This window comes from Cornus florida, unplaced genomic scaffold (assembly GCF_030987335.1).
Source record: "Cornus florida cultivar Cherokee Brave unplaced genomic scaffold, ASM3098733v1 CherokeeBrave_3.0.0_Hap2_Chr05, whole genome shotgun sequence".
NCBI lineage: Eukaryota > Viridiplantae > Streptophyta > Magnoliopsida > Cornales > Cornaceae > Cornus > Cornus florida.
In genome coordinates, this window is record NW_026775575.1 from 89,492,216 (window position 1) to 89,519,960 (window position 27,745).

Consider the following 27,745-nt stretch of genomic DNA (forward strand, 5'->3'; position numbering starts at 1 on the left):
TCGTTGCCTTCAATTCGAGGTCTATGTTAGCTCTTGACCAATAATTATGTACTCTCTCTCAAACGCTAATAAATTCTCTGTAGTCACAAACCACAGTCCCTCAAATCTATCCCTGATCAGCAGACTCGGAAAGATTCAATTGTAGCACTCAAAAGATCGAATTCTGAATCTTCTTACTTGTAAGTTATTCATTTTAATTCTCTCCTGCCTTTTTTTTTTAATTTTATTTTATATCTATAAAGATTTAGTTGTATATCTCTATGTTTATGTATTTGTCGCCATAGTTATGGTTTCTAAAACTGCATTTTTTTTTTTTTTATGTTAACATAATTAGATTATACTATATGTTATCATAATTATATTATATTTTAGTCATTATTAACCTATTTATGCCTATTTTGTATCATTACGGTAATATCAATTCTATTTACCTCAATTCAATATCTCTCTATCATATTATATCTCTGTTTCTCTATCTAAATCAACATGGTATCAAAGCCACTGGAGATGTCGGCATAAGCCTCATCTCCTGCGGCAGTCCAAGTCCTTAATCAAACTACACTGCCTCAAGGCCTTAATCTTCACATCACAGCTAAGGTTTTGAAACCTTAGTTTTCTCTATCTTCATTTTCTCTTCTATATGGCTTAACTTTACTCACGCCTCTGCACTTCTATCATGTGCCGACCCTGCCGACGCTGTATCAGTTCTCTGGACAACAAAGCTGACTCCATCTTAAGTACTCTTCTATCACTTTTCAACGCTGTCCTTGCACTGCCTGTTCGTCGGATCTATAACAGATACTGTCTCTGTGACATATTCGTCGTTCCCGGCTATCTGTTCTGTTGACCCTGTGCCTTACCATCGCCGGTGACCAGTCCTTCTCTCTTCTGGATCCCATCGTTCTCCCGCGACCCACCGTCCGTGCTCATTATTGTCGCCAAACCGGCGATCTGTTCTGTTAGCTCTCTTGTCTCAGTTCCGCACCTTTGACTGACCAGCCCGCGCCTACGCTGGCGGCCTGTTCTCTCTGCCGAATCTATGAGCAGACCTTGCTTCCCACTGATTCACCTTCGCCAGAATAACGAGTATTCCAGTCGCTGCCCGCCGTTCAATCTGTTCCACGCTCAAAGCTGACCGCCGTCAGTCCTTTTCCTGGCCGTCGACCAAGCATTTCCATTCTCGACGTTGATGGGTTCTCCAGGTTCTCTGTTCAACGTCGGTCATCACCAATCCTTGCCCCTCATCCCCCTGCATCACCAATCCTTGCCCCTCATCCCTCTGCATCGCACTAAGCTTGCCGACCCTCTCTACCGACCGTACCTGCCACAGCTTCACTGCCGTCCTTTCCCCCCCACCGCTGTTCCGTGCTTCATCATAACACCACATACATCACAATATCGTAACCGACGGCGATGCTCTCTGCCGCTATCCACGTCGTCCACATCACCAAAGCCCTGCGCCTCTCTGCCGCTGCTCTTTGCCGCCTCTCTGCATCGTCAACACCACCAAGGCGTCTGCCGCTGCCTCCAGCCTTCTCGTTCTCCACTCTGAACTTGCCCTCTCTCTCTGCAACTGCAAACTACAAAATCTACAAGAATCAGAAGTTCAAAACCTATTACCTATATCAAAACCCATATCGGCATATAATTCCAGATTGTTGTCAAAACCCATATCTTTCAGTTTCCATCGCCGATCTCAGCCGGATTCTTCAGCCGTCGCCGAGCGGATCTCGGCCGGGTTCTTCACCACAATCTGCCGCTGCTCTCTGCCATGATCTGCCGCAACTATCCACTTCTTCACCCGGAAAAGAAAAATCCCTAAATTCTTTCTCTCTCTCTCTCTCTATATATATATATATAGAATCAATTTATATATATATATATATATATATTTCTGTTTGTTGGGCTGTACCAAACCTCATTTATTCAGGCCCAGTTTCAGCTCCGGCCCAGTTCAGTTTTTGGCCCAGATCAATTTTTGACCCAGTTCAGTAAAGGTTTTGGCCCAGTTCATTTCAGCCTTGGCCCAGTTTCAGATTCAAGTTCTAATTTTCGGAGTACAGCCCGCCTAGTTTCTCGACATTGATCTGGATCTCTCGTGCGCTTCCAAGCGCCCTGTCATCGACATTTCTATCACGCGCTTCCAAGCTCTCTGTCATGTGCTTCTAAGCACTCTCAACGTGCAAGCACCTCAAGTGGTTATACCACTCTATCAAGTGATAATCCCGCTCTGTCATACGTATCTGTGCGTCATGCTCCCAAACACCTCAAGTGGTAAATCCACTATATAATTCCATTCTATTATTCGCTTTCAAGAGCTCATAGCTACCACATCTGCCGTAAAGTGGTCTTTATGTGCCTGTGCGCATCTCAAGTGGTTATACCATTCTATTAAGCGAAAATCCCGCTCTGTCAGACGCATCCATGCATCTCTTAAGTGGTAAATTCCACTCTATGTTCGACTCAAATATTTGCTTTCAAGAGCTCTCTCAAGGCTACCACACTTGACGTGAGTGATCTATCATGTGCTTCTAAGCATCTCAACGTATCGGATCTTCACAACTCCGATACTGTCTTACGCTCCAGATTTTCTTCCCAAACTCAAGTTGGTTTCTGCTCTACCAACTTGAGTTTGAGGGGAAATGTTAACATAATTAGATTATATTATATGCTAGTATAATTACATTATATTATAGCCATTGTAATAATGATTTACTAGCCGTTTGATGTTAGCCTATTCATAATATCAATTCTATATACATCAATTCAATATCTCTCTTTCATATTATATCCCTGTCTTTTTATCTCTGATAATCAACATTTTAAATGGGATTTATGCCAACAAGTTTAAAATAGAGTTAATTAAACTGCAATTGATGGATTTCCAGGTAATTGAAACTATGCAGCTGCTATTCAAGAAATGAATTTACCAACTTGAGTTTGGGAAGAAAATGTTAACATAATTAGATTATATTATATGCTAGTATAATTACATTATATTATAGCCATTGTAATAATGATTTACTAGCCGTTTGATGTTAGCCTATTCATAATATCAATTCTATATACATCAATTCAATATCTCTCTTTCATATTATATCCCTGTCTTTTTATCTCTGATAATCAACATTTTAAATGGGATTTATGCCAACAAGTTTAAAATAGAGTTAATTAAACTGCAATTGATGGATTTCCAGGTAATTGAAACTATGCAGCTGCTATTCAAGAAATGAATTTATTTTGGGATGTTAAGTTTACTTATTCTTGTGTATATTTATGCCGTGTAAGTTATGTTGATTTTGACCCATATAATGGTTTTGTTTGGGTCCGTTGTATTCATACTTATATAGTGAATCAATTCATTATTTCATTATTTTGGTTCCGTGGTCATTTCCATTGCATTGCTGTGCTATCTTGCTTCAGATTGATGATTTAACTGGGAAATTGAACTGTTGTTTAACTTGTTTTAACTGGGAAATTGACCGCGTAATGTTGGCTATTTTTGCCATTAATGTTGGCTGTATGAGTTACACTTATATAATCTTTTTGTTACTCGTCAATTTCTTCAGGTTTTATACCTTCAATGGCGGCAATACTGGCTTCTCACAGCTGCTATTGCCGCAATATGGAATTAATAAATCAGGGAAGAGCAGTGGACAATCTCAGTTTCTCGAGCTCAATTTCAATTCAGAGTCTATCAAAGTTTGAGAGACGTACATATAATTTGTCTAAAATAGAGAAATTTTACAGGTTTCAAGTTGAAGTGCGACAGACTGAATCTCCCAAGAAATTAGGTTCTAATGGTCGGCCTATTAAAATGGTACCTACAAGTGAGATAATGAAAAGAAAACCACCGTCCATAAATAATACAGAAGTAGTAAATGGTTCAAAACCGGTTGTTAACGGAACAAGTCTAGTTAAGAGAGATTCTGCTCCGCCACTGGTTAAGACCCCAAAAATTAGGGACACTAAAGGGCTTCCACCAATCGAAGAGCTAAAGGTTCTTCCTTCAGATGAAAATTTCAGCTGGGCCAGTGAAAATTATAATTCCTTTCAAAGATCTATAGATGTATGGTCTTTTGTTCTTTCACTGCGTGTGCGGATTCTACTAGACAATGCAAAATGGACATATATCGGAGGCTTCACAGAAGATAAACAGGTGAATAATTATGGCTGTTATCTGATGCTGCCACATTAATTCTTGATTGTAAGTACAATGGAAATATCTGTTTCACTTGCCACATTTACCATACTTGCCAAAATCTGTCATTCAGAAAAACAGAAGACGAAGAACGGCCTCATGGTTAAGAGAGTGTGTGCTGCAACTTGGTCCTACTTTTATCAAACTTGGACAGTTATCCTCGACAAGGTCGGATCTGTTTCCACGTGAGTTTGTGGATGAGCTTGCCAAGTTGCAGGTATTTTTTAGTTTCTCTCAGTATTGCCTTGAAATAGTCGCTGACTACTCTGTTGTCAATTTTTCATTATTATGTGGGGAAATTCAAATCTTTTGTTCAATTTTTTCCTAAAGAAAAATAAGCTATAGATTCTTATTTTCTTTTGTATAAATTACTTGATATATGATTCAGGATAGAGTACCTGCCTTCTCATCAAAGAAAGCAAAAGACTTAATTAAGCGTGAACTGAGAGCTCCAGTTGACTTATTGTTTAAGGAGTTTGAAGACCAGCCGATTGCAGCTGCTAGTCTTGGTCAGGTATTTGGTCCATGTTTTATGTTGTACCTTTTATAATGTAGTGTTGAGATTAATCGAATCGTATGGATGTTAAAAAGTATTCATTTCTATTTTCACAAGGTAGATTTGTAATTTTAAAAGTTAATGTTATTACAGCTCATAAAAAATATATGGTAAATTGCAGAATATTCCCCTAAACTACAGCTCAACTACAGCTAAAGTTAATGTTATTACCCCTGAATTTTTTTGTTTTGCATTAAACCACCTTGTATTATCCCCTGTTTGGCAAATGGAAAATGATAGACATCATGAAGTGTTTTTCATGATTTTATCACTAATGAGATGTGGCATAATTAGCTTTTCTTTTGGGAGCCGGAGAGAACAACCCTCTCTCAAATTTCCTATTGGGAGCGAATTTCCTTTTTCTTGGATTGTTCTTGGATTTCCTTTTGGACGGTGTGTGTGGTTTATATATATATATATATATATATATATATATATATATATATATAGAAGTTATGTATAATTAACCACGGAGGGAATTGAAAGATGTGTAAATAATTCTTATATGTTAGTCTGAAACTATCTCAAAAATTTAGGATTATAGTTGTATCTCTTCTGCATAGTTAGGGCTTAGGATTATGGATGATTACTTAAAAAAATTTAAGGCACGTATAAATGATATTAGTCATGAATAATTGTATGCACATGTAGAGGAGGACTGTTTTGATGGGCTTCAATGTTAACGTCTGTGATGACTATGGTTGTTTAATATTAGGGGGTCATTTTGCATATTTTGAAAGATGAGGGAGGTTTTTTACTCAATAATAGTTCAGGGGTCTTTTGTTGCAAAAGAATGATATAATTTAAGAGGGTCTTTTGCAATTTTTCCTTTTTTCTGATGAAGGACAGAACAGTAATTTTACATTCATATTAACGGAAGCCAAATTCAATATTACAACTTTTCCGTAGTTTAGGGGGGGCCTTTTGCACCAGGAGTGTTTTCTACAACACATATATAGTTTGGGGGGATTTCTGTAATTGATCTAAAAATATATTATTACTATAATTTCAGAGGCAATGCCGGGAGTAAAAATATAACTACAATACCACATCATTAATCTGATACAACAAATGAATATGTCATGCAATGATATGTCATGCCATGCAATGTCACTCCCCATTTTCCAAAACCATTTCCGTCAACATTTTCAAATCGTTAGTGAACCCGTCCCATGGCAACTCCATGGCGGCACGAGAGGAGGATTGGCCACTGTCCCTAACCCATGGCAACTACATGGCGTCATTTGGGGCCCAGGCAACTCAACCACACTAGGGTGATCTCCCTAGTCACTTCTAGGCCTCTCTAACGCTGCAATCCCTAGGCAACTCCTAGGCGGCCTGGTTTTTCACAAAATACTTTTCAAAATTCTTTCCCAAAATCCATTTCATTTCTTTTAAATCAATTTTTCCCATTTCTTTCCCAATGAGTGCATGAGTATTTTATACATTTCAATGCCATGCCAATATAGAAATTTATTTCTTACAAATCAAGCATTTACACTATACATGCTTCATAGAAGATTCATAAAATGTATATATATATATATATATATATATATATATATATATATATATATATATATATATATATCATGCTTCTAGATTACCAAATTCAACACTTAACACACAATAGGCATAGAATTTATCATTTAGGCATGCTTTATAGAAATCTCTAAAATTTAGCATCATGCTTCTAAGTTATAATTTCAACACATAAATTACAATAGGTATGAAATAAAGTCATTGAAACATACTTTCTCATACCACATGAACACATACATATAATTATATCTTTCATGAATACAACAATTAGGATCATTTTAAAGAAATCAACACAAATATAGCATTTTAAACATCAAACAAGAATAATAATTCATAAAGGTGCAAGAATGTATAAATTAGGAACCTCTACCTTAAAGGAGGAGAAAACCCCCAATTCCCAAGCCCTAGATTCGAAAATTCAAAGAGAAACCAAAACTGAAATTGCTTATATCTATGTGAAGATCTCGCCGCACTCTTCGTTTTGCCACAAACGGCACCCAAAATTTCTCACAAATGAAAGAGCAATCAAAGAGTGAAATTCATGAAGCAAGAAAAAGAAAAATAAGAAAAATGAGAACAGAAAGCTTCTGTCGAGGAGAGAAAGAATAATGAGGCTTAATGGCCTCTTGGCCGCTAAATTAAAAAGTAAGTGGTGGTGGGTCCTACCATAAAAGAATATCTCACCATTAACTTATATATATATATGAACAAATTATAACATTACATTCTCCCCAACTTAAAAAGATTTCGTCCCCGAAATCAAGCCATACTTGAGGAAAAAAACAACTTTGGATACTTAGAACGAACCTCCTGTTTAGGCCCCTAAGTAGCCTCCTTAACTCCATAATGCCTCCAAAGAACTTTTACCAATGGTATCATCTTGTTCCTCAACACCTTCTACTGTGTATCAAGGATCTGAACTGGTCCCTCCTCGTAAGAAACATTCTCATCAATGTCCACATCAACCCAACTCAAAATGTGAGATGGATCTGGCTCATACTTCCGTAGCATCGATACATGAAAGACATTATAGAACTCTGTCCATCTACGGTGGCAAAGTAAGTCTGTAGGCAACCTCTCCTACATGGTCCAATATCTCAAAAGGTCCAATGAATCGTAGCGATAATTTACCACTCTTCCCAAACCTCAACAATCCATTCCTTGGAGAAACCCATAGAAAAACATGGTCTCCTACCTCAAAAGATAGCAGTCGTCTCCGCCTATCCGCATAGCTCTTCTACCGACTCTGAGCTGTGAGCAACCTCTGTCGAATCAATTTAATTTTCTCGGTAGTCTCAAGTACAATGTCGGGTCCTAAGGTGGCTGTCTCGCCTACCTCAGTCCAACAAACAGGAGACCTACAAGGTCTACCATACAACGCCTCAAATGGAGCTATCTGAATACTCGCCTAATAACTGTTGTTATAGGCAAACTCAATAAGTGGAAGGTGATTCTCCCAACTACCTCCCAAATCAAGTACACATGCCCGAAGCATATCCTCCAAGATCTGGATGGTACGCTCCGACTGGCCATCGGTCTATGGATGGAACGCCGTACTAAGATGCAACGCTGACCCAAACCTTGCTTGAAGTCCTTCCCAGAACTTCGAAGTGAACTTGACATCCCTATCTAAGACAATAGTTACTGGAACTCCATGCAACCTTACAATCTCCTTCACATAAAGAACACCAAGCTTTGATGCATCATCTGTTGCCTTAATAGGCAGAAAGTGAGCCGTCTTGGTCAATCTGTCAACGATGACCCAAACGGCTTCATTGCCCCTCCGTAACCTTGGAAGACTTGTCACAAAATCTATAACAATATGTTCCCATTTCCACTACGCTACAGGTAATGGCTGCAACAAACCAGCCGGTTTCTGATGCTTAGCCTTCACCTGTTGACAGGTAAGGCACTTAGCCACAAACTGTGTAACATCTTTCTTCATCCCGTTTCACCAATACTAGCGCCTCAAATTGTGATACATTTTAGTACCACCTGGATGAATTGCAAAGCGGAAAGTGTGAAACTCCCATAAAATGTCCTCACGACAAACTGTGGGAACCACCAACAAGCCTTTGTACCGTAAACCTCCATCTACATGTAAGGTCCAATCTTTCACTGTCTCACCACTAGAGATCAAGGTGTAAATAGCATCCAAATCCGGATCTTGTCTCTACGACTTAATCACTCATCTGACAAGAGTAGGCTGAGCCACAAGACTAGACAAGAATGCCGACTCACAGCAAGCATCGTCATCAAAACACTGCAATCCTATTTCTGCTAGATCTTCAAGCATCTTCCATTTTCGAATGGCTAGACTAGCCAAAGTTCCACGAGATTTTCGGCTTAAGGCATCTGCTACCACATTTGCCTTACCCGGATGATACTGCAAATCAAAATTATAATCTTTCAAAAATTTAACCCATTGCCTCTGTCTGTTGTTCAAGTCTTTTCGGGAGAAAAGGTACTTGAGACTTTTATGATCCGAGTACACCTCGAATCTCTCACCATACAAGTAATGTCTCCAACACTTCAAAGCAAATACAACGGCTGTTAACTCTAAATCATGAGTAGGGTAGTTGTACTTATGAGTCTTCAATTGTCGAGACCCATAAGCCACTACTCTACCATCCTGCATCAACACACATCCCAAAGCATCACGTAAAGCGTCACAATAAATCACATAACCTAAGCCACGCTCAAGTATCACCAATATTGGAGCCGTAGTCAACCTTGTCTTTAACTCTTAAAAAGATAACTCACAGGCTTCATTCCACGTAAACATAATCCATTTCCGAGTCAAACGGGTCATAGGCGCTGCCAAGCGAGAAAAATCCTTTACAAATCTTCGGTAGTAACCCGCTAAACCAAGAAAACTGCGAATTTTAAACACATTCTTAGGTTGCTCCCAATTCAGAACTGCCTCTATCTTTGATGGATCAACTGATACTCAACCTTCTGAAACAACATGCCCTAAAAACTTCACCTCTTGTAGCCCAAATTCACACTTCTCATAATTGGCATACAATCGGTGCTCCCATAAAATCTACAATACAATACTCAAATGGATCTCGTGCTCCTCCCGAGATCATGAATACACAAGAATGTCATCACGAAAACTACCACAAACTGGTCCAACTAATCGTGAAATACACGGTTCATCAAGTCCATGAATGCCACTGGCGCATTAGTCAAGCCAAAAAGTATAACAAGGAACTCATAGTGTCCATACCATGTACGGAACGCTGTCTTTAGGATATCCTCATCCCTAACTCGCAACTGATAGTATCCTGACCTCAAATCAATCTTCGAGAAACAACTGACTCCTCTCAACTGATTAAATAAATCATCTATCCTTGGCAAAGGATACTTGTTCTTGATGGTGGCATGATTCAACTTCCGATAATCAATGCATAACCTCAAAGAACCATCTTTGTTCTTTGCAAACAAGACCGGTGCGCCCCACGGTAACACACTCGGTCAGATGAAACCTTTCATCCTCAAATCATCAAGCTGTCTCTTCAATTCTTCTAACTCTATTGGTGCCATACGATACGGTGCCATACAAATCGGCGCGGTACCGGGCATCAAATCAATAGTGAACTCCACTTCTCGGTGTGGAGGCAACTCTGTCAAATCCTCCGGAAACACATCCAAAAAATCACGAACAATTGCAGGATAATCTTCTTCCACTACATCATCTTCTTCGGCTAGAAGACTAGCGAAGAAATAATCACCACGACTGCGTCCACGAACTCTATAAAACGATGAAGTGTGGGAATCACTCCGGTCTCCCATAAAAAATAAACAGTCTCCTTTAGGAGTGCAAACTGTGACTCTACCTCTAAAACAGTCGATCGTGGCACAAAATAAAGTTAACCAATCCATCCTGAGAATGACATCAAAGCCAGTCATCTCCAGGAGGATAAGGTCAAACACAAAAGTCTACCCGGCTATCACAATGGAACAATCCTGCACAACTCGGCTCAAAGACACTGAAACCCCAACTGGCGTATCAACACACAATGCCTGATCTATGAAACTGACCTCTAACCCCGATGCAAGTGCAAATTATGATGAAATGAAGGAATAAGATGCACTAGAGTCAAACAAAACACAGGCCCAAGAACCAAACACTAGAAATATACCTTAGAGAACTGATGGACCAGAAGATGCATCGGCCTGAGCAAGTACAAAAACACGTACCTGTGGTGCCTATGCCTAAGAACTGCCAACCTGAAGACCTGACTACTGCACTGACATAGTAGGAGTATCCCTCCTAACTGGCCGTGAACCCTGAGAAGACATGGCAGGCTATGGTGGTGGTGGTCTGAAACCTGACTGAACTGTAGCCGACTGTGACAGTCTCTGCTGTGATCCTCTGCCACTACCGGTGCCTGCTCCCTGATTACGACAATTCTTAACCTTATGGCCCTGCTGGCCACAACCAAAGCAAACCCCAGAACTAACCGATGCTTGTGGACACTCTGACTTGTAGTAACCCGGTTGATTACAGCGATAACAAATGACACCACTCCTGGCAAACCCTGTTAGAATAGGGGTAGAAAGAGCGGATCATGCCGACTGTTGCCCCTGAAACTGAGATGAACCACCCATGTTCCTTTTCCCTGAAGGTCCCTCTGAAGATAGTCCTACATTCATCTTTTACTTCCATTGTTCCCTTCTTGCATCTTTATCTTTGGCCTCCACCTCTAACATCAATGCTCTTTCCACTGCCTCAGAATAAACCTTAATGCCCTGTGCCGTTAACAACGGCCTCATTTTGTAATCAAGACCGGAAATAAACTTTCGAGTCTTATCAACTTCATCTCTCACCATCTCTGGAGCAAAGTGAGAGAGAGATGTGAACTTATTCTCGTACTCCGTCACCGACATATTGCCTTAGATAAGGCCAATAAACTGATCATTTAACTCCCACCTCTTGGGAGCAGGGAAATACTTCTCATAGAACAGCTCCTTGAACCTATCCTAACTCATTTCTTTAATCTTATACTGATTTGTGACCGACTTCCACCAAAACTTGGCATCCTTTGAAAACTTGTAAGTGGCTAAGATGATTTTTAAGTGATCATCCGTCATATCCATAGAAGTCAATTGAGTTTCAACTTGATCCATATAATCGTCTGCTTCCATTGGATCCGCACCACCCTCAAACATCACTGGCAACAACTGAGAAAACCCTTTAATAATCTTGAGACGTTTCTGTGTTGGCGTCTCCTCTACCTGAACTACCGGTTATGGTACCGGCTGCGGTATCACTGCCGATGTGTAGCAATTGTAGCCCTCAAAGCTCTCTGTAACAAACGGTTCAATGCAAATTCCACCGAACCTTCACTGTAACGACCCACTCCACCATATGGCATGATATTGTCCACTTTAGGCCTGAGCCCGCACGGTTTTGCTCTTGGGCTTCACTCCAAAATGCCTCATACCAATTGAGATAACACACTTACATATAAGCACTTCACCTTTACTCTACCCAGGCGATGTAGGATTGTACACCCGTAGCTCGCCAGTATGGTAGCCTGTCAGTGTCTCTTGCACCCGCCCACAGCACACCCGCCCACAAGGTCATCACAATCTACCCCCCTTAGAGGCCCGACATCCCCGTCGGCACACTTCCGTCTGGGTCAGGCTTTGATACCATTTGTAACGACCCATTCCACCACATGGTATGATATTGTCCGCTTTGGGCCTGAGCCTGCACGGGTTTGCTCTTGGGCTTTACCCCAAAAGCCTCATACCAATTGGAGATGACACACTTATATATAAGCACTTCACCTTTCCTCTACCCAGGCAATGTAGGACTATACACCCGTAGCTCGCCAGTATGGTAGCCTGCCAGTGTCTCTTGCACCCGCCCACAGCACACCCTCCCACAAGGTCATCACATTCACCCTCTTCAACGGGTGCTTCAGCATTATCCAGTGGCGTAGCCATATAGGGACAAGTGGGAGCAGTTGCCCCCACTGAATTTTTAATTTTTTAATTTTTTTCTAATTTTATATAGAAAGATTTTTATATTTGTATAATTATCCCCACTAAAAGTTGACATTGCACATAATCTTTCCAAAAAAGGAATATAATCTTTCCAAAAAATATAATATTAAAGGAATATAATCTTTCCAAAAAATATGATATTTTTTTTCCACTTTCTTAAAATATTATATTCTTTCACACTTTCCCCAAAAATACAAAGTATTCTTTCTAACTTTTGACTTTACCATAAACAAATGCGTTGTTAATTTTCAAAAATTCACAAAATCTAAACAAATACTGCAATGCGAATATAGGTAATCTGATATATAATTTTTTATCTTCTAAATTTACTATTATTATGTCATGAACATTTTTAAAACTCGACTGCGTGCTTTCAAAATATGAAAAATATTTTGAAATATTTAGTACTGTTTAATTTTTACATATATTATTTTGGTTCAAATAATATATTCAAATAATATATATTATTGTTGTTAAAAATTGCCCCCACTGAAGAAAATTTCTGGCTACGCCACTGGCATTATCACTCCTTGTAGGAACAACTCTTGGGGCAATTAAATCCCTAAGAAGTGTATCCTCATCAACTGGCTCAACCGGATTGGAGCTAGAGTACTCGCCAACATCACCCCTTGTTGGCCTAGGGCCAACTTCCCTTGGTTTTTCACGCCATGATATCGTTCTATAAAACAAAGAAAACGGTTCAATAATGATTACACTAAGGTCCAACCGTGAACAACTCAACACAAAAGGACACTATACTAGCACTTAGCATGTAAGACTATGCAATGAACACATTAATATAAGTATATAAGCACATAAGCACGTAAGCAAGTAAACAGTTAAGCATGCTTTTTCACATAGCAAAACACTTTTGCAAATAAAGAAATAACAATGCCAATGACTTCCCAGACAACCCTAGGTAGGCCTCTGTCCGTCGTCCTAATGGTTTTCGAACCGACGCTCTGATACCAAATTTGTAACGACCCAAAACTCAATACCAATAAAAAAAATTAAAAAAAAAAAAAAATCGGCATGACCACTGCTAAAAAAGGTCCTACAACAACCTGCTTAAATACATAAAAATGCATAGGGCCTCTCTTGGACCTTTAAAATTTACCTAACTTGTCCCAACACAATGCAAATAATACATTTCTTTCATCCATTCATTATATGTCAACATTGTTCAGTTTACGGTGGAACACTTACATACTATTTAATCCAAATATCATGATTACAGTACCAAAAATATAATTACAATAGCAAGGGTCCATAAGTCTCAGTACAGAATACAATATGCTAAGTTTAACAAAAATAGTAAGACTTAGATACAAAAATAACAAAATGATCATCTAATCCATGTAAGGCTTGTGGTGGAACGTTATCCGCCACTTCATTCTCGTTTCTTGAAAAATGTTAAAATGAAGGGGTAAGCATAAGCTCAGTAGGAAGTGCCTAAGGCACATCTCTTGAGACCCCGTAAATCCATACAATGAATAAGAATAAGGAAATTGGGATCATACAATGCTGGGAGTAAAAATATAACTACAATACCACATCATTAATCTGATACAACAAATGAATATGCCATGCAATGATATGCCATACCATGCAATGTCACTCCCCATTTTCCAAAACCATTTCCGTCAATATTTTCAAACCGTTAGTGAACCCATCCCATGGCAACTCCATGGCGGCATGAGAGGAGAATTGGCCATTGTCCCTGACCCATGGCAACTCCATGACGTCATTTGGGGCCCAGGTAACTCAACCACACTAGGGCGATCTCCCTAATCCCCTCTGAGCCTCACTAACGCCGCGATCCCTAGGCAACTCCTAAGCGACCGAGTTTTTCACAAAATCCTTTTCAAAATTCTTTCCCAAAATCCATTTCATTTCTTTTAAATCAATTTTTCCCATTTCTTTCCCAATGAATGCATGAGTATTTCATACATTTCAATACCATACCAATGTAGAAATTTATTCCTTACAAGTCAAACATTTACACTGTACATGCCTCATAGAAGATTCATAATATATATATATATATATATATATCATGCTTCTAAATTACCAAATTTAACACTTAACACACAATAGGCATAGAATTTATCATTTAGGCATGCTTTATAGAAATCTCTAAAATTTAACATCGTGCTTCTAAGTTATAATTTCAACACATAAATTACAATAGGCATGAAATAAAATTATTGAAACATACTTTCTCATATCACATGAACACATACATATAATTATATCTTTCATGAATACAACAATTAGGATCATTTTAAAGAAATCAACACAAATATAGCATTTTAAACATCAAATAAGAATAATAATTCATAAAGGTGCAAGAATGTATGAATTAGGAACCCCTACCTCAAAGGAGAAGAAAACCCCCAATTCTCAAGCCCTAGATTCGAAAATTCAAGGAGACACCAAAGCTAAAATTGCTTATATCTATGTGAAGATTTCGCCGCGCTCTTCGTTTTGCCGCAAACGACACCCAAAATTTCCCACAAATGAGAGAACAATCAAAGAGTGAAATTCATGAAGCAAGAAAAAGAAAAATAAGAAAAGTGAGAACAGAAAGAAAGAATAATGAGGCTTAATGGCCTCTTGGCCACTAAATTAAAAGGTAAGTGGTGGTGGGTCCCACCATAAAAGTATATCCCACCATTGACTTATATATATATATATATATATATATATATATATATATATATGAACAAATTATAACATTACAATAGAGAGATCCATAGTTCATTTATTTTCTTAGAGGTTATAATTTTGTGATGAAAGATATTTAAATTTATGCATTTTCTTCGACAGTGGTATTGTGCAATTTGATAGGAGTATGATAAAGAAACAAATGCTCATGTGAAAGTGGAGAGACATTTTAGCAAATGGAAATAAATTATATAATATTTAGGATAGTCATATGGCACCCTTGCTAAAACAACGAAGGACATACGGAAGACACATCATAGTTGTTAAAAATGCACTTAGGCTTCAAAAAATCCCCAGGCTCAGTTAGAGCGTGTCAACTTAGTACATGCCAAGCCTTTTCAACCAGGCTCGCATAAAGCCCTCACACTCACGTTTTTAGTAGGCTCCAGACTAAAAAAAGATGCGCCTTTTATATTTTAATTATATATTCGTATCATTTTCTTTTTTATTTAATGACTACTAAATCAAAACATTTATTCATTTTTTTTAACGACTACTTTATTTAAATGTTCTATCTCATAGCATTGTCATATTTAATGGATCGTACTGGTTAACCTTATGAAGTATTTAGCAAAATATTAATTTATGGTTCATTAATTTCATTAATTGCAGTTAGTGCTTGATTCTGAATATATATGTTAATATATGTTTAAAATTTACATGATTATAGTTATTTATTGTTTCAGATTTTGTAATCACATTTAATTTTGTTAATGCATATGCATGTGAAAGGATTTTTTTAGCAAATATAAAAAAAAAACAATTTTTAGAGAATTTTATATTATCTATGTTGCAAATCTTCAATTGTTCCAATTGTACATATATTCAATTCATATGCAAATAGAGAAGAGATATATATATATATATATATATATATATATATATATATATATATATATATATATATATTATATGTTGAAAAAATTCCTTATTTTGATATTGACAAGTTTGCATTGCATGATTATAATTAATATGCATTGTTTTTACATACTCGCATTACTTCGATCAGGCTCGCACCTTATATTGCGTCATACGCTTAGGCTGCAGAAGACCTTTTGGGCTTTGGCGCCTTAGAGCGCCTTGAGCCTTTAACAACTATAAGACTGATGGCTGCTAAAATCGAAGTTGAATGTTCTATTTTATAAAATTCCATGCTTATAAATGTGTGAGTAATGGTTGTAATCATTAAGGGGAATGCGAGAGATTGTTCTTTAGGTCATTTATTCCTTTCTAGCAATTTTGTCCATTATCTGATTTTAATTTTGGCAAGCTTTACTTCTAGGTACATAGAGCTATCTTACATAATGGACAGAAGGTAGTTGTGAAAGTTCAAAGACCGGGCCTCAAGAAACTTTTTGATATTGATTTACGTAAGTAATGAACAATTATTCAGAACTCGTACCATTATTCTTTGGTCATTGGTTCATGATAATGGAACATTTTATTTTTCTTACATTATAGTTTTCGATCGTATGCATAATAGAGAGGGGGAAGACCATTCGAACATGCAAGAGGGGGAACTCCAATATATTTTCCTCATTGCATTGTAATTTGCTGTGACGAAGCATTATTATTATTGGAAGAAACACCATTTAGATAAAAGATATGGCTATCTAATAATAGTAGGGTTGATGGTGAATGAGATAGGTCATAAGGTGAAGAACCATGTAATGAACACAAAGCTTCTATGATGTGAATATTAGGTTTGCAGAAACTGCTTATAAGCCTTTGACCTAAGATTCATGTAGGGATCCTAATCCATGATTATGAAGCAGGCTATGATTGCAGGGTCTAGTTTGTGTCATAGTAAGAAATCCCATACCTAATTACCAAAAAGGAAAAATAAAAAATAAAAAATCCCAAAATGAAGCCGCCAAAACAATTGGTTAGAATCCATATTTCATTCATTTTTCATTGATATTTCTAATAGCAATAAGTTTTCAATAGTCCACATCAGTTTTGTTTATACACATAAGATCGCTAATAAAATTTAAATTAAGAAACGATTACCTACTATATCTAAAGGTTTTCTGTTAAGCAGGATAAAGTAGAATAATTTTAATCTCCTGACAATGATTAAGTTGGAAAAGTCTATTCCCTTTTTTTTTAAATGACTCTCTATTTCTTTTTCTTTTCATTCTTAGATTGAGTATTGTGATTGCTTCATTGAATCTTATGATTTATGATCTAATGTATGGCTAAATGCTGTTTGCCTATTCAATTATTCAAATCCTTTACATATAGTTCATGGTATATCGAAACCTGTATCTATGTTGATTGCTGAATAGCTCCGTATAAACTAAAGCAGAATTTACAACCTATTCATTATGGAAAAAAAAATTTAATGATAAAAATAATGACATTTCCATGAGAAAAGTTCAGCTGATGTGAGGATGTTGAATGTCGTTGTAAGAGAATTTTTATTGAGATGGTTCAGCAATGTGCAAGTTGGACAAATGATGGTGCCCTACAAAAGAACTGAGTTAGTAGAATTGAGTGGTAATAAGAAAGCTAGATTAAATATTATGCAGTCGGCAGGACATACTTTGGCCGAAGATTCTTTGCAGTTATTTCGTTCAATTATGTAGTTGGTTTCAATGGGCGCGAATCACCTGCTGTAATTATTCCTGCAGTCCTCTGTTGTCCACTGTCTTGTGGTGTTGGTTTGACCACGTATTTCTTCATAAAACAGACACTAAGTCCGTGTTTGGCAATTACACCACTATTTATAAGTAACATTTCACCATCATTTATAAATAACATCACATGATCTAAAAAGTAACATCACAGGAGTCTAAAAGTAACATCACCATTTATGTGCATACCTTAATTTAAGGGTGAAGATACACTACTATTTATAAGTAACATTTCACCACCATTTATAAGTAACATCACAGGATCTAAAAAGTAACATTATAGGAGTCTAAAAGTAACATCACCATTTATGCGCATACCTTAATATAAGGGTGAAGATACTTATAAATGATGGTGAAATGTTACTTATAAATGGTGGTGTAATTGCCAAACACGGTATGCTGAATTGATTTACATTTGTATGTGACATTACTTAGTCTGTATTATGTGCATAACTTATTTTGTGTGTGAAGATACTTATAAATGATAGTGAAAAAGGATCCAAACACTATCTCAATTCCACTCAAACGTTGTCTTAAGAGCTATTAAATGAAGAATGATGTGGCAAAATATAAGTCACTTAAAACTCACAACAGGGGACCCCATAGAAAGCTCACAGTAGAGGATTTGTGCCCGGTTTCAATGTGCATCTTTCTGTATTCAAGCAGTCGGCAAGATATACTTTGGCCGAAGATTCTTTGCAGTTATTTCGTTCAATATATAGTTGGTTTCAATGTGCATCTTTCTGTATTCAAGCAGTTAGCAGTTTTAACATTGCTTTGTGATGGTTTTGTTACCTCACTCAATTTACTTTATTCATTCAGGAAATTTAAAGCTAATCGCAGAGTATTTTCAGAAGAGTGAAACTCTTGGTGGTCCCACAAGGGACTGGATTGGAATTTATGAAGAATGTGCTAAGTAAGTCCGTCAGTCAGCATTAATTAGTTTTTCTTTTGTCAATTTTTTGTTATGTAAATAAAAGATGCATGCTGTTGGGACTGCTTAATATGATATTCACCTCAAGTGCCACTTAATTGTAAAAGCAGAGTCCGCTAACATTGCTTATACAATGTGAATTTGACTAAAAAGTGCCTGATTACTCAATCATTGAGAGAGCCAACTCACCTACCCTCATGGGTTCCTTCTATCTTCCTACGTGTCTGTTTTCCAGCAGTCGCTTGAAATAATTAAACCACAAGTTTCTGAACATAAACCCATCTTCTTTGTTGATTATTAGATATATATATATATATATATATATATATATATATATATATATATAGAGAGAGAGAGAGAGAGAGAGTGACAAAGATATAATATGAAAGAATATATTGAATTGCTTTAAAATGATATAAAGGAAGACATATAAATAGGCTTGCCTACAACGGTCATATTGATTATTACAACGGCTATATAATATAATATATTATTATTTGTTAACATTCTTCCTCAAACTTAAGGTGGTAGAGCAGAAACTAACTTGAGTTTGGAGAGAAAAACTGGAGCGAAAGGCAGTACCGAAGTTGTAAAGATCCGATACGTTGAGGTGCTTAGAAGCACATGATAGACCACTTACGGCAAGTGTGGTAACCTTGAGAGAGCTCTTAAAATCTAATATTTGAGTGGAATTTACTACTTGAGAGACGCACAAATGCGTATAACAGAGCGGGATTACCGCTTGATGGAGTGTTATAACCACATGAGATGCGCACAGGCACATAACGACCACTTTACGGCAAATGTGGTAGCCATGAGCTCTTGAAAGCTAATATTTGAGTGGAATTATAAAGTGGAATTACCATTTGAGGGACGAAACTGTAAAATTTCAACACGCTAGAGTGCTTAGGAGCACGGCGAGAGTGGGATTACCACTTGAGATGTTTGGGAGCACATTGAGAGTGGGATTATCACTTGAGGTGCACGAAGGCACAACAGAGCGCTTGGAAGCGCGTGAGAGTGCTTAGGAGCACGGTGAGAGTGAGATTACCACTTGAGGTGCACAAAGGCACATGACAGAGCGTTTGGAAGCGCGTGATAGAAATGTCGATGACAGGGCGCTTGAAAGCGCATGATAGAGCCAGATCAATGCTGAGAAACTAGGCGGGCTGTACTCCGAAAACTGAAACTGGTCGGAATACGCCCCCTCAAGTTCTAGAGGGATATCAGGAGCACTTAGAACTTGAATCTAAAGCTGGACCAAGGCTGAACTGAACAGGGCCGAATATTGATCTGGGCCAAAATTGAACTAGGCCGGATACTGAACTGGGCCGGAATACTGAACTGGGCCGATTTTGAAAAATTGGGTTTGGAATAGTCCAAACAAGGAATTATATATATATATATATATATATATTTGGTTTTGTGGCAGACAGGTGAGCCTGCCAACACTTTTGATCGATGGATAAAAGATCCGCACCACTTCAGCACGCTTATTTGCTCTCTCCTATCTCCTTCCGATACATGATTAAAGTAAAAAATAGGAATAGGAAAGATAATAAGTTGAGAGAGAGAAAAAGAAAGGAAGAGAGAGAGTGGTGAGTGGTCAAGTGAAAAATGGGAAACGGGGAGAAGGGGATTGCGGACAAAGTTTTACTCTGAGAGAGTTTTATAGAGAAAAGGTGACTAGGAGAGAAAATCTAGAGAGAGAGAATTCGAATGAGATAGAAACTATTGAAGATGGGCAGACTTGGTTGGTCACCAATTCCATGCAAACAAAAAGAGCTAAATCCTTAGTTTCTCCTGAGGTCAATATAGCACAAGTAAAAAAGGGATCAGGGTTGCTCTAACATCATTTTGCCTCTCACCTCTGCAATTAAATTCTGAGTTCTATCCCTTGAAGTGTTTTGGCCGGTAATTAACATTACTGTGTTAGTAAGACTGTCGTTTTGTCATGTTCATGCACTGAATTTTGTTTTTCCTTTCAATTTAAATTTTGGCAGAAAAATATCTGGAAAAGGTCTCCCTCTTTTATGTTGTTTTAGTGGTGAGTTTATCTTTGAGGATAAGCCGGTTATTCTTTGTGATTTTTTCAGGATTTTGTATGAAGAAATTGATTATATAAATGAAGGGAAGAATGCTGATAGATTCCGCCGGGATTTTAGAAATGTGAAATGGGTTCGAGTACCTGTATGTTTCTTGCTAAAAGACTACAATATTTGCTTGTTTTGTTCATTCTTATTCTTCTTTCGCTGGATGTTTTCTATGATTATTATATTGCCTAAAAGCTTATGCTATTAGAATGAATGTATATCATGCTCCACAACCTGCCTCACGTACAACCCCATCCTTGATCATGGTGAGGCAAATAAACCAAGCTGAAACCAGAAAAAAGTGCACACTTGCAATTCAAACTGGGGAACAAATGCATATATGGGTACTTGAGCCTAAAACCTTCTAGAAACAAAGCTCCGATACCATGTTAGAACACCAATTGACACAAAAGCTTAAGCAGATAGAAAATGTGCCAGCTATTTATTTCAAGCTCCAACGGCGTTACCTTCCAATTGGTTGCTCAAATAACAGAGGAATAGAGAAGACATCAAAAGTCTAGCGTATTGCGATTTTTTTTTTTTCCCCAAAATTGAGAAGCTCAACTAAGACAATAGATGAAGGCCACAAAATAGAAAAATGAGGAGGAAAAAAGACTAAGATAAAATGATAAGTTTTAGGCTAAGTCGAGTGGCGTCTTTGTTTTTTCAGAATAATAAAATTTTGAAATTTAAACTTTTCTATTCTTTTCTATTTTCTAAGCAACTTAAATTTATCACTGAACCATAATTTTTAACAGAACTCTAATTTTTAACATAAATAATAAATGCTTGCTGATATTACTTTCAATTCTTTTCCCTTGCCTTTTCACTCTGTAGCTGGTACATTGGGATTACACTGCCTCAAAGGTGTTGACCTTGGAGTACGTTCCAGGTTTCAACCTAAACTACTATGTTTGTTTAGGTTCAATATTAAATCAGAAAACAACATCAAAGTTTAAAGAACTGATTTTAGTGATGTTATTTATGTGATCAGGCATAAAGATAAATCGGTTGGATATGATAGATGCACGGGGTTTTAGTCGATCACGCATTTCATCACGTGCTATTGAAGCATACTTAATTCAGGTCAAAACCTTACCCTATCTCACTTTGATCATGTTGAACCACTTGACTGATTAGAAATCTAATGCAGCCAAAATTTCTTACTGACAAATCTTTCTTATATGACTGAATGGTTTAAGTGGTTTTGCTACAATTTCAGATACTGAAGACAGGTTTCTTTCATGCTGATCCTCATCCTGGAAATCTTGCTATTGATGTAGATGAAACAATCATCTATTATGATTTTGGTATGATGGGAGAGGTTAAGACTCTTACAAGGGAGCGATTTCTAGAACTTTTCTATTCAATTTATGAGAGAGATGGAAAAAAGGTATACTTCTAAATCTGAACTGTTACTTTGCATTTATCTAGCAGTATCTTGATCATTAGAATTGGGAAATAAATGTCTAGTGCAAAATGAATTATGATTTTGTAGCTATCTTGACATGACAGTAGAAGAAAATATGAATAGGCACTCTATAAAATATTCAGATTTGGCACTATATAAAATATTCAGATTTACTTAAAACATGAGCAGACTTCAAACCAACTTTTAGGAAAGCTAACTTCTTGAGAAAATAAAAACAAAGGGAAAGAATCACACACACACACACACGCTCATTTACATGAAGGTAATCAATCTCGTTTGCTTCGGAAGAACTTTGTTCTTGTAAGTTTAGTTGGTTCCTTAAATAAAAAATTTAATTTATATAATGGTCTATTTATGGTTTCAGTTATCGGAGCAGTGGGTTCTATCTACTAGGTCACTGAATATGTCCGCTACTTGCTGTCTAGTGAAATTGCAGCTAATCATTTTCATTGAAAAAGTATGGCTCGTGGTCCTATTGTAAGTTCAATTCATATCCAACCTGATCAAACTACCCTAAAATCACCAAGAGTAACCTCTTATTTGCCATTAGGTTGGCCTTAATTTTGATTTTACTGTTTTAGATGTAGACCTTTTTGCAAATACATGCAGTTAAGATTTCAGCTTTAAAAGTATAAATTTGAATGGTCTGGATGCATTTGCTTTAACTGATGAGCTGTACAATCCAGGTTATTCGCAGTCTGATAAAACTTGAAGCGCTTCAGCCCACAGGAGATATGTCTTCGGTATGATATCATACCAAAAACCAGTAAACATCTAAAAGGATAACTGTCATGCAGTGAAATATTTTCTAATCACATATGGGTTCTCGAAGACCTCGTTGTCCATCTCTAACGATATTCTGTACTCCTAGGTGAGGAGATCTGTTCAGTTCTTCTTGGATAATTTATTAAGTGAGTCACCAGACCAGCAGCAGACTTTGGCTGCAATTGGTGAGGTATGTAAATATTTACTTGACAGTCAAAATAATTTAAGCATATAACCAAGATAATTTGTATGGATTGTGGTTGGATAACCAAGAATTGTTTTCATGTTTAACATAAAGTTTTATTTGCAAATTCACCACTTTAAAAGGCCATGACAGGGAAATGCCAAAATGGGAATGAAAATCATCATCACAATTGCTGGTTAAAGAATTTAAGCATCATCATTTCTAAAAACTTAGAACTAGCTCATTCTACCAATAATTGTGGTGATGACTTCCATTTGCTTCAATGGCCCTATTCATGACAATTAATTTGTACCTTAAAAGGTTATCTAAGAGAATAAATCCACAGTTTCTATGATATATTGATTCATGCCATTACTCTATCTGCACACAGACCAAGACTAAATTTACTATTTAATTATTCTATTTCACTTAATTACTATCATTGAAGAGGTTTTCCAGTTCGATCACCAAATTTAGTGGGTAACTATTATCCAAAAGGAAACCAACTGTACGTTCAACCAGATTTGAAAGGATGCACTAGAATCAATCGCACTCAGATCAATTAGATTTCGTAACATGACCATGTGATTACATCAAAGGAAATATCATTATTGATGACTAGAGAGTGAACGAGGAGATAGTATTGTCATAATTGCTCCTTATATATTACCCTTGCCTGTAGAGTGGAACACTTGGAAAAACTTTGAGAATCCCCCATATCCTAGCATAATGCATATTTTGCACCTGTTAACTATTCAATTAAATATGTAGAGATGACATGATCATTCATTTCTCATAAGAATGATCCATAATTGATAAAAATACGAGGGATTTAATTGCAGGATTTATTTGCTATAGCAACGGATCAACCATTTCGGTTTCCATCCACTTTTACCTTTGTGCTTAAGGCATTTTCGACACTTGAAGGTGCTCTCTCTCTCTCTCTCTCTCTCTCTCTCTCTCTCTCTCTCATACACCTGTGCGCTCACACATACACACACATGCATGTGCCGCCATATTTTTATGCTCATGTAATATCTAGACTTGACATATAATTCCATTTTGAAGAGTCAGATGATGTAGACTGATTTTTTTAGTTATATTACATAATAGCATAGAACCCATAAATATATTGGACTTATATATATTTATGTGTTAAAAATGGTACAAGTTGTAGATCTCATGAATTTATCGTTTTAGTTTGATGGTTGAAATCAAAATAAGCCACTGAAACAGAAAAGGTGGTAAAACATGAAAAGAACAAATTTCCATCGTAACTCTGTAAGAGATTTCTGATGATTTTACTATATTGTTAGAAGATGGGTATAAGAAGGGTTTTTTCCCTGTTAACGAAGGCTTGTGCCAATCATATTTTTCACTCAACCTCTTCCCATCAAATATAGCATTAGTAAAGTCCATGTTATTGATATTTTATTTGGGATAATTATAATGATGTTGGTGATGACATTCTGGAATGGAGTGTTGGGCTTTAAAAAAGAAACAAGAACAACACATTCATGAAGCTGAAATGAGAATGCTGAGATGGATGGTCGGAACGACTAGAAGAGATAGGGTCACAAATGAAAGTGTAAGGGAAAAATTAGTTGTGGCACCAATCAACAAGAAAATAAGAGAGAGTAGACTTAGATGGTTTGGGCACATACACCGGAGACCTATAGATGTGCCAGTGAGAAGAGGAAGTTGAGAGGCAGAGAGGACGACCAAAATTAACGTGGGATGAAGTCATTAGAAATGACTAAAAAAATAAACATAGTAGATGGGATGGTGGGTGATAGAAATGAATGGAGACAAAGAATTCATGTGGCATTACCCCATACATATGGGATAACATTCATGGCCATGGTTACCTTGTTTATTATCTACTCTTGTTGTGTAATCAGTATCTACTTTTTGAATGACGTGTACAATTTGTGAGTAGAGATTGGCATACAAGAGGTTGTGGTGAAAAAGGAAAAATTGACAGAGTGTTTAATATATTTTCCAGAACTCAATTGTCAATCTTTAAGCAGCACCAAGTGCTTAATTATGCGATGAGGGAAGTTTGCAGTACCTTACGCTTGGATGTCGCCGTTGAACTGATTCTTGGTTTAAACAGGAAACACCTTAATTTTTAGCAGCATTTAAGAGTGGTCCATCTTCAAGGTTCTAAGAAAAGCAATTCAGATATTGCACTTGGGAGCATTGTATCTTCCTTGTTATTATGAAATTAGGTATTTTTCAAGGAAAATACTGCAATTATGAATCGGAATCTATAGAAAAGTTGAAACAGTTCTAAAGCAGCATGGATTACTGTGCTGGAAATTGCAAACAGAATCATTTCTAAGGGCTATGTGGCTTAAATAGGCTACTATAAATACTGTGGGTGATAATTTTGAAGTTGTTGGTGTTGCACCCAAGCATAGACCATGGACTAAATGGATGAATTTAGATTAATGCTGCCACTTTCATGTTATTGTTCTCTTCTTACCACAATTGCTATCTTACAGGTATCGGCTACACGCTCGATCCAGATTTTTCCTTTGTAAAGATCGCTGCACCATATGCACAGGTTCTGTATGTTTGTGTGGAAGTTTATGGTGCATGCATTTGTTGGAAACAACTTCTCTTTATGCTTTACGATATGGTTCTGAAATGGTGCAAATACCCACAGGAGCTATTGGATACAAGACAGAAGCAGCGCAGTGGAACGCAACTTGTTGAGGAAATAAGGAAACAAGCTGACGATGTACTGTATCTTGCTTATGTTCTCCCCTCCTTACTTCTTTTCAATTCTATTCATATTTCATAGTATACGTTAAAATGTTTTATTTATATTGACATCAAGAGAACCTCATCTATATTTTCAGGCCAGAACATACACCATATCTATGCCATACAGAGTCCAGCAAATAGAGGAGATCATGAAACAACTTGAGTCAGGAGATTTGAAACTTCGGGTTCGGGTTCTCGAGGTATACTCCATACCTTTTTAAAAAGATGTGTGAATAATTTATGTACACAGATAATTTACCTTTTTCGGTTTTAAATATTAGATTAGAGGCCATTGTATGTGCAGTGGTAAAAGTTTGGATTGTCGAGCACGAAAATACGAATTTGATTCTCGGATAGTCACTTTGTGCAAATAATGCCAAAGGTTAGATTGTACCCAATTTGTCCTCTACACCCTCAAGGGGCCAATAATGGGAAACTGGCCTCTGAATGTTAGATTGATGGATGTTTAGTATCCTTGAAAGTATTGTTGCATTTTCTTCCTAAAATGCAATATACCATGCTTTTACATGTAAAGGGCTCTCCTTTATTAATGCAAAAACTGAATTCATCAGTCTGAAAGAGCAGCTCGGAAGGCAACAATACTGCAAATGGCAACAATGTATACAGTTCTAGGTGGTACCCTACTGAACCTTGGGGTCACGATCGGCAGTCAAGGCAGTCAAGTTATTGCAAACGGATCATTTATCGGTGCAGGTAACGAGCTGTAACACTGAAATTTCGTGCTGCAATTTTCTTTCTCATGATTAAAGTCAGCAGCTTTACATTATATTAATTTTTTTGCAGCACAAAGTGACTGATTTGTTAAAATGCAGGTGTCTTCTTTACCCTATTAATTAGGTCCATGCAAAGGGTGAAGAAGCTTGATAAATTTGAGAAAATGATATGATTCTCTCTCCATTTCTTGGTTATTAACTTGTCCATTCTTTTCCCCATAGTCATAAGAGCCTGTATGCTTTGTATGGCCAACATAATTGAATAATGAACATGCTTTGTTCTGCATGTAATTCAGGGGAATATATTCTAAAATAGGTTCATCTCAATCAATCTGTGACTCCACTTTTTATTTTTTATTTGTTGCCCCATCTTTTTTTTTCGATACTTTATTGGGAAAATGAGTAACTTTAACATGTTCATTAATTTTATTTTTTCATTCAGCTCTATCTAAGATATAAGATCAGATCATAGTTTCACTTAAACCAACACATAATCAGTCAACTTTAAAGAAGTAAAGTGTAATTAGTCAACTTTGAAGCAGTAAAGTGTAATTGAGAGTTCATAATTCATATGGATAAAAAACGGAAAGACATAAAAAATAAAATAAAATAGAACTTATATTACATGATTAATATTATAAATTAAATGATTAAACTAAGCCACGCACAGTCGTGTCCAAATAAACTAATAAAGTTGATGTTAGGGATAAGATGATGTCAAATATGGCAACTTCGGCGGCTTGTTAAGGCCTAAGGATGGACATAAAATGACAACGTGATTATTGCTGGGGTGGTGGTTGGGTATGGAGGTAGGCAAGTGCTTGACTGCATTATTGGAGAAACCGTCACATCGTTAAATATCCGAAGTGAAATTTTCTTTCCTTTTTCGTGGGTTGAACTATTTCTCTATACAGTTCACACTTATGTATGGCACAGAATGACGTCCCGCCGAGCCCCATTCCGTTTAGAATGGTTACGGAGATGATTAAATAGTTAGATAGTTTAGGGGCCCAATTAGAAATGATCACCGCGTGCCGCACCCTTTTGTTTGTATTGATAAATTATAATTTTGTTCTTATACTTTATTTTATATTTAATAATATTAAGCAAATCTTAGTTTATTCTTTTCAAATCACTAAATATTATTT

The 27,745-nt window shown here is 36.9% G+C and overlaps 1 protein-coding gene across 1 annotated transcript; it reads left to right on the forward strand.

Annotated features, from left to right (window-relative positions):
• LOC132307496 (protein ACTIVITY OF BC1 COMPLEX KINASE 7, chloroplastic-like) lies at nt 1-26,952 on the forward strand. Its single transcript, XM_059805283.1, has 18 exons — nt 1-179; nt 3,570-4,159; nt 4,275-4,418; nt 4,590-4,715; nt 16,330-16,417; nt 18,506-18,599; nt 20,714-20,807; nt 21,548-21,602; nt 21,705-21,796; nt 21,933-22,103; nt 22,829-22,885; nt 23,014-23,097; nt 23,934-24,018; nt 25,599-25,660; nt 25,763-25,837; nt 25,959-26,063; nt 26,436-26,577; nt 26,697-26,952. The coding sequence occupies exons 2-18, from the start codon at nt 3,584-3,586 to the stop codon at nt 26,768-26,770; spliced, it is 2,124 nt and encodes a 707-aa protein (XP_059661266.1). The 5' UTR covers nt 1-179; nt 3,570-3,583; the 3' UTR covers nt 26,771-26,952.
• Nucleotides 26,953-27,745: the final 793 nt, after the last annotated feature.